This window comes from Rhipicephalus microplus, chromosome 4 (genome assembly GCF_043290135.1).
Source record: "Rhipicephalus microplus isolate Deutch F79 chromosome 4, USDA_Rmic, whole genome shotgun sequence".
NCBI lineage: Eukaryota > Metazoa > Arthropoda > Arachnida > Ixodida > Ixodidae > Rhipicephalus > Rhipicephalus microplus.
In genome coordinates, this window is record NC_134703.1 from 125,364,110 (window position 1) to 125,372,475 (window position 8,366).

The following is an 8,366-nucleotide window of genomic DNA, read 5'->3' on the forward strand; positions in this document are numbered from 1 at the left end:
TGATTCGCATTTGAGATTCAATTCACACTTTCTTTTGTTAAATCTTAGCTGCGCTCTTTGCAAACGCACCAATACAGTGTCAAGTCTTTCTGCATGATCTGCTGCGCTACGCCCGGAAATGATGTCGTCAAGATAAGCCTTAACGCCAGGAATAACTGGCAAGAATGTGCCGATGACTCGTTCAAACATTCATGGCGTGACAGAAATTTCAAATGGCAGCCGTCTGACCTTGTACAACCCATTGATAGTGTTCACTGACAGTAATTCGGCTGACATATCATCGAAACAAAGCTCTTGATAAGCTTGAGCTAGGTCGAGCTTAGTGAATATCTTGCTTGACCCGAGAGTATTTCCGCATAGGCGGTCAAAGGACACCTGCTGGTTTTAACGGCCTCGTTGACCGGGCTGCGGTAATCACCACAGAGACTTAACGTATCGTCTTTTTTCTTACTACCACCAGCGGAGTTGCCCCAGTTGAAGTACTCGACTGGTTCCCAGACTTCTTGTTGAACCATGTGATCCACTTTTTTGGCCACGTCGTCCTACATTGCTATAGTGGGACTGGACGACTTTTCAGAAACGTTGGTTCGGCTTTCACTTCGATGTGCGCTGGTGGTCCATTAAAGCCAGAAAGGTCACTAATAAACCCCTCAGAAAATTTTGAAGTCACGTCTTCAACATTCGTTTGCTGAATACCGAATGGCCCAAACCAGTTCCGCACAAGCCAGCTATTGCCTCTTCTCTACCAACAAAGAGTTTTGCCGTCTGGCCCTTTAATGTCACCACAACACTTGCATGACCAACTGTGGGCAAAGCCTCCTTTGGCCAGGTTAAAAGCATTGTGTTTGATTCATGGGTGAGTATTGTAGTTTGCTTTGCCGTGAATACTTGAAACGTGTCTTCACTCACAATTGAGCGTGATATTCTAGAATCAATTTCGATGGGTACATTCTACCCTTCAATCTATACGTCTACCATGAATTTTTCTTCTTGCTCAATCACTTCACAAATAAAAAATATTTCGGTCATTTCGTAAGCACCCTTGCTTTTAACGTGTTTTTTTTTCTTCTGCTCCTGGAAAGTACTTTTTTTAACTTTCTAACTTTGTCTTTTGAATGATAGGCTTTTGTTTTTTGTCCAATTGTTTTTTTTTGCACTTGAAACATGCAACTTATCTGAAGCTGCATGAATGCGGAGCGCACTTACCGTTGCAGCAATAACAACTGGAACCTCCCGCCATGGTTTCTTGTTCTATGCGAGTGACTTGCATTCGCCTCTGGCTCTCTTTTGTATCGTCCCTGGTAGCGTATGTCTTGCTGCTGTTGCAATGTAGCTTCCTCTGTCAGGGCCATGTCTTACGCGACCTGGAACGCAAGGTTTTGCTCGGCGAGAAGTCCCTGCTGGGCTGCTTCATTCTTGATGCTGCAGACAAAATGATCCCGCATCATGATGTCCAACGGTAACGGCTTGTCACCGAGCCGGCAGTCGTCAACTCGCTTACGCAGAGCGGTGACGTAGTCTGCCACCCATTCATCAGAAGCTTGGTTTCTTCTGTAAAACCAAAAGCTTGCGTTCAGCTCGGAAGGCCTCGGGTGCAGGTGCCTGCGAACGGTCGTCTTGATTTCGTCGTAACTTGCCGCGGTCGGTCTTACTGGCTTCACCAGAGTTACGATGAACCCGTACGCTGCATCACCGCCACAACTCTGTAGAACTGCTCTCTTTTGCTCATCCGTTGTTATCTTGTTCACGATGCAAAATATTTCCAACTGTTCGACGTACTCATCCCAAGACGCGTCCGTGCCAAGACGATAATCGCCGATCTTGCCGATAGCCATCCCGCCTTCTTTGATGGCGGCCTCGCCAGGCCGGTCCACCTCGTCGCCAATGTAGTGAATCAGTCAGACGCTTAGTTGGGAAATGAACATAGGTTTATTGATGCTCAGTTCTTTTATAGAATCGCTGTTAACTCTTCATAAGGCCACTGCTGCTTGCGTGGGTGATAAGCGATAAAATGTACTTGTGCCGGTCAGTACATAACAGCAACTCTTCATTCGCATAAGATAAGCACTTTCCAAAATACCGATGAATGACAAGTTCGTAGAAAATTGTACGTGGTTAGAACGTGTCTAATTATCAGTATCATAACCACGAAAATCTGCTCGACCACAAAACTTACCCGGCCGATCTGTAGGCCGCTGTTATTGAACAATGAGACGACCGGACAACGTCTCGAATTGTTTACCAGATACACAGCGAACACCCGTCGGAGGTTAAAATTTTACATGTATAGCTCATAGTTCAATAAATTGGGCTCCTGGTCCCCTTATATTGAGAAAGGTTAAGCTCTATCGTTTTCAAATCTGCTATTGTTCTATTACACAATGCACCCCCAACTTTTAGGAAACTTTCATCTGCCATAGGCTTGGTGATTGATTGATACATGAGTTTTAACGTTCTAAAACCGCCTTATGATTATGAAAGGCGCCGTAGTGGAGGGCTCCTGAAGTTTTGACCCCCTGGTGTTCTTTAGCGCGCACACAAATTTGAGCACACGGGCCTAGAGCATTTTCGTCTCCATTGAAAATGCAGCCACCGCAGCCGGGATGTATCCCGCAACCGGCGGGTCAGCAGCCGAGTACCTTAGCCACTAGACCACCACGGTGGGGCAGCGAAATTCCATCTGCCATGGGTAAATTTCAGCCAAAAGAGGGAAGCCCACTAAAGTATTTCTTTATTACACAAATATTCATCGCATTAGAATAAAGATGTATCTTTGTGAACGTTTCCCCAAAACTGAAGCATCGGGCCCTTTTAAATGCCCTAATTACATAATTCGCATTTCGCTGCCTTTCAAACAGAAAACACAGAGGACATCAACAGGAGAGAGAGAGAAAGATCCTTGACCTTTGGCTTCAAGAGTTTAATGCGGTAGTAACATTCTGCCCCTGGAGCGTACTTCAACTTCTTTATTGTATGATGTTACTCAAGAAGTTTACATTGTGGCTTACTATATTGTAATCGATAAAGTATAAGGTGGCTTGTGTCATTGAAGCTTTCGCGTATGGCTGCATTTATGCAATGAGTAGCATGCTTTAAACCACGTGAAAGCTTGAACTTGCTATGCACCCCTTACGTGGTCTTAATGAAATACGCGCAGCAACACGTGTGCCTAATGGGTGACCAGCCGTAAACCAACAAGTCGTTATGACAATAAATCACATGTCCTTACGCCCGATAGCGCTGTACGCTTGTACGAGGCAATATTACTGCGATATTACATGTTGTAGTGTGAAGCTGGTATACAGGACGTGTGTGTTTATAAAGCATGAACGTTACTTTCACTGCAATTTAAAGCAGAAAATTATTTTACTCGTATTTTCGAGCAGAGGCATCGCTGTGTGGTACAACACCTCCTTGCCCGGCAAATGAACTGGGTTCGATCGCCACCCTAACCCACGAACATTTAGGGGCGAAGCACCATAAGGCGTCACCCGATCGTCCTCTGTAGTAACCACCCCGCTTGGGTATGTGCCACGGTGGAGTTTAGTTGTTGGAATGTCCGTTAGATGGCGGTACTTGTATAAAATCAATATATAATGAAAAGATGCGAGATTGTGGTATTTGGAGTTACCACTAGACTGACATGCATGCATACATACATACATACATACATACATACATACATACATACATACATACATACATACATACATACATACATACATACATACATACATACATACATACATACATACATACATACATACATACATACATACATACATTACATACATACATACATACATACATACATACATACATACATACATACATACATACATACATACATACATGCATACATACATACATACATACATACATACATACATACATACATACATACATACATACATACATACATACATACATACATACATACATACATACATACATACATACATACATACATACATACATACATACATACATACATACAGGCAGGCAGGCAGACTGATAGACGCACGGACGGACGAATGCTTCACCCTACTCACCATCATTCAATCCGCGAATATGCTGTGATTTGTTATTATTCATTTTATTTGCATCTTTCTCGATTCTTAGTCACGCACAAGGTGATGACTTTTTCGCCAAAAACCAACGACGCCGACGCCGGAAAGTGCGCGAAACGAGCTCTTAAAAGCTATCGCGTTAGAATGACAAAAGGAAAGAGCATGCAATCATAGCACGTCTATGCGACCAGACACCATTCCACCTGGGCGAACTGTGCATGCAAAGCGCACAGTTTGGTTGCACTCGATCGTGTCCAGAGAGTCACTGATTAGGCGTCCTAAGAGAGTAGGTACTCCCGAGGAGGATGCCGTGCATCAACACGCGTCGCTCTACGAGGTGGGCGAGCGTAGATGTGTGCGTTTCACTAAGCCAAGCTTCGTGCAACCTAGTGCATAGTGGTCTAACTTTCTTTGTTGTTGCTTAAAGTTTTGTCTCATTCTAGCAAAAAGTGGGCTGGTGGGTGCAGTTTTAATTTTTTTTTATCTGCGAAAAATCTTATATTTTTATTGTAAAAACTTTCATAGCACTCGGATAAAATGGCTTGAGGGTGCCTTTCTTTTCAAAAGGAAAGCCTTCAGTCATTCGGCTTGTTTATTTTTTTTATTGTAAAGAATTTCACCGCATTTGAATTGAAGTGATTGCGGTTACATTTCTATTCATGAAAGAAAGCTTATAGCCAATGGATATCGTTATCTTTTCTCTGTTCAAACTTTCGTAGACTTCTATTAGAACTGATTATGGGTTATCAATTTAGTAAAGTCAATACCTTTTTGAAACTGTCAACTTTTTATTGTTCAATGTTTTACCGAATTCAAATGAAACTGACAACGCATGCATTTCTCGTCAGAAAGGTAAGCCTTTGACCATCTTCTACTGCTGAATGTTTCTTCACATTCTAATAGAGCTTAATTTGGGCGCGTTCCTCATCGATAAGGTGAGCATGTACGCTATCATAATCTTGTATGAGTCCACTGTTTAACGTTTTGTTTAATTCAGTGATATTGATTAGATGAATTTCTCACAAACAAGTTAAGCCTGTAACCTTTGAAATTTTCGAACATTTAGAAGTTTCATTGAATTCAAATATAGGGTTTGCGGCTAAATTTCTCAAAAAAAAAAGGTCAGCTCATATTCTTAAAAAAACCTGGTACTTTTCGATTTGAAAGTTTTGTTTAACGCAGACTGAACTGATTATTGGAACATTTTCACCAAAAAGATAGACTTTTGAACATATTCCTGAATATATTCCTGAAATATTCATGAAAATATAGCCCTTCAAAGTACTCTACCTCTCCACTATTGAAAGCTTTGTCGAATTTGTATAAACCTGATTGTCGGTGCAATTTTCATCTAAATGGTAAGCGTATAGCTTTTAAACATCTTCCAATGGTCCACTGCTTAAAGTTCTGTCGAATTTAGATAAAACTGGTTCTCGGTGCATTTTCAACGAAAAGATAAGCCTAAGCTTTTTCACGTTTACCATTTGTCGCATTTTGAAAGTTTCGTCAAATTCAGGCCACACTGATTGTTGATGCAATTTTCATCAAAAGGTTAAGCGTATAGCCTTTGAAAATATTCTATTTTTCCGGCGTTGAAAGTTGCTTCAAGGAAGGAAGGAAAATAGAAGGAAAAGTACGGCAGGGAGGTTAACCAGCCTATAGGCAGCCGGTTTGCAACCCTGCGCATAGGAGGGGGATGGAGGAGATGAAAAATCGAGAGCTGAAAGCAGAAAGTTGCGTCAAACTTCAATGAAACTGAATATGGGTAAGTTTGCATGGAAAAGGTAAACGTATAGCCTTTGAACATCTTCCATTGGACCACTGTTGAAAGTTTCATTGTATTTTTACAAGACTGATTATCAGTACAATTATCATCTAAAGGTATATATTTAAATATATTCTCATTGTCGAAAGCAGAAAGTTGCGTCAAATTTAGAAAAAAAAGTGAATCTGGGTGCATTTTTATTTAAAAGATTAGTCTTTCAAAACCACCGGCTTTCCCCTGTTGAAAGTTTCGTCGAATTTAGAAAAAAACTGATTGTCGGTGCAGTATACATAAAAACGTAAGCGTATAGCCTTTGAAAATCTTCCATTTGTCCACTGTTGAAAGTTACATCAAATTTAAATAAATCTGATTATGGGTGCATTTTCACGAAAATGGACAGCTTTACAATTTTCATCAAAAAGGTAAGCGCATAAAGTCTTTGAATATCTTCCAGTTGTTCACTGCTGAAAGTTCGGTCGAATTTGGATAACACTGATTCTAGGTGAATTTTCATCGAAAAGATAAGCCTATAGCCTATCAAGATCACCACTTGTCTTGTTTTGAAAGTTTAGTCGAATTTTGATAACACTGATTGTCGGTGCACTTTTCATCAAAAAGGTAAGCGTGTAGCCTTTGAAGATATTCCGTTTGTCTACTGTTGAATGTTACGTCGAATATAAATGAAACTTATTATGGGTGCATTTAAAAGAAAAGTGTAAGCATTTGAAAATCTTCCATTTGACTTTCGCTGAAGGATTCATTAAATTTTGATAAAACGAATGATCACTGCAATTTTAATCAGGAAGGTTAGCATACAGCCTTTGATTATCTTCCAACTGTCCACTGTTGAAAGTTCCGTCAAACTTGTACAAAACTGATTCTGTGTGCATTTTCATCGAAAACGATAAGGCTATAGTTGTACGCCGGCGCCGTCAGTTTCTGTAACCACTATAGCACGATATAGAAAAAAATAAATAAAGAGCATCAAGGTCCCAATAGGATTCGAACTCGTGTCACCTGCATGCCAGCACAGTATTATTTTAAGCACAGTCCAGCGCTTGAAACTCCGTTGCAAGTTGGCCCTAAGAAGGCTTCATGTCGGGAAATGAATTGCGTTAATGGTTCATAAAGCGTTTTAAAACAGCATCGGAACAACCATGGGCGTCACACAATGCAGATTGCGTAAATAGTTGGTCATCGAATGTACCAAGCCATTATATATACATATATAAAAGCCTCAGCAATTATTCTCCATCGTCGACAGCCTTGGTATAAAAATGCACAAAATGTATTTAAAGTGCATAGCGGGCACCACGCTTCTCCGAAGAATGACGAAGGATTTTATATTGGATGCTTTAATTTGCCGAACATTTCGATTAGACCACCCATCTCGAGGTGGTGGTCTAGCAGTGTTTGTCTCTTGAAAAATTGCGCATCGGGTAAAAGTTACAGGTCAAATAATAAATTTATAAAGTGAAATTTTAACATTACATATCTCTCTTCCAGGACACCTTCCCTTTTCGTTAGTAAACGCTTATTTTCCGTCAGGTGTTCAAAGCTCTAGTGTTTTAGATACCGTAATTTCGCCTTGCAGAAAAGACATAATAATGTTAGGTTACTTCAATTCTCATCACACTTCGTGGTGATTGAGAACAGACAAGGGTGGAAAGCGTTTGTGGGATTTTGTTGCTGAAAATAGTTTAACATGCATTAACCAGTGAACCCCCACGTTTGTGTGCAACCAGTCTCATTCTGCGATTGATCTGACTTTCTGTAGTCCTATAGTTTCTGTATTTCTACATGGTCTACTTTGAACTCGGGTACAAATAGCAACCATTTTCCTATGTTGTTTGAGCTTATATGTCCCGTGACTTCAGTTATCAGGCGGCCCACTTCCCACATCAATTTCGAAACATTTGAAGAGACACTACGTGTGACTTTGTCAAAACAAACCGAGGAAAAAAAGAGCGGAATGTTATCAACTTCAATGATGTTATAAAACAATCTTTAAGCAAAGCTACATTCCCAGTTCAGGTCTCTAAACAACGTCCTTTGAATCATTGGTGGAACTCTGATTGTTCACGTCATTACAGGCTAGCAAAAGCGGCGTGGCGAAAACTGCTTTATAATCAGTGCCCTAGAAACTAGAGCGATTATAAATACGCGGCTGCAGTTTTTAGGCGAACAGTTGCCGCTGCGAAGGGTAGCTATGATAGCCAACGTACCGAGTTCCTTTCAAAGCCTGGCCGCAGGAAATCACTTTTCAACTTCCTTAAAGCCAAAAAGTAATCCCACTACCAACAAACCTCGAATCGACAATCTCAACGCCAAGTGAGTTGCCTACTTTTCTGGAAAATATAGCTCAATGGCTGGAAAGCCGCTTCACACAAGCTTACTTTTACCACTCGCCATATCATGTTAAAAGCGATGACTTTGAAGAGCTTACAGCGTCGGAAATAGCACAAGCAGTGAAAATATTGCCAAATTCTGCTCCAGGTGCTGATAAAATAGCTGCATTGGTAATAAAAATA

The 8,366-nt window shown here is 40.9% G+C and overlaps 1 protein-coding gene across 1 annotated transcript; it reads right to left on the reverse strand.

Moving 5' to 3' along the window:
• Nucleotides 1–1,081: 1,081 nt before the first annotated feature.
• Nucleotides 1,082–1,835, reverse strand: LOC142814003 (uncharacterized). The gene has a single exon (XM_075891961.1). The coding sequence runs from the start codon at nt 1,833–1,835 to the stop codon at nt 1,356–1,358; it is 480 nt and encodes a 159-aa protein (XP_075748076.1). The 3' UTR covers nt 1,082–1,355.
• Between the last annotated feature and the right edge of the window lie 6,531 nt (nt 1,836–8,366).

What these genes read in the sequence shown, in the direction of transcription:
- LOC142814003 (XM_075891961.1), bottom strand. Translation starts at nt 1,835, where the DNA reads ATGGCTATCGGCAAGATCGGCGATTATCGTCTTGGCACGGACGCGTCT.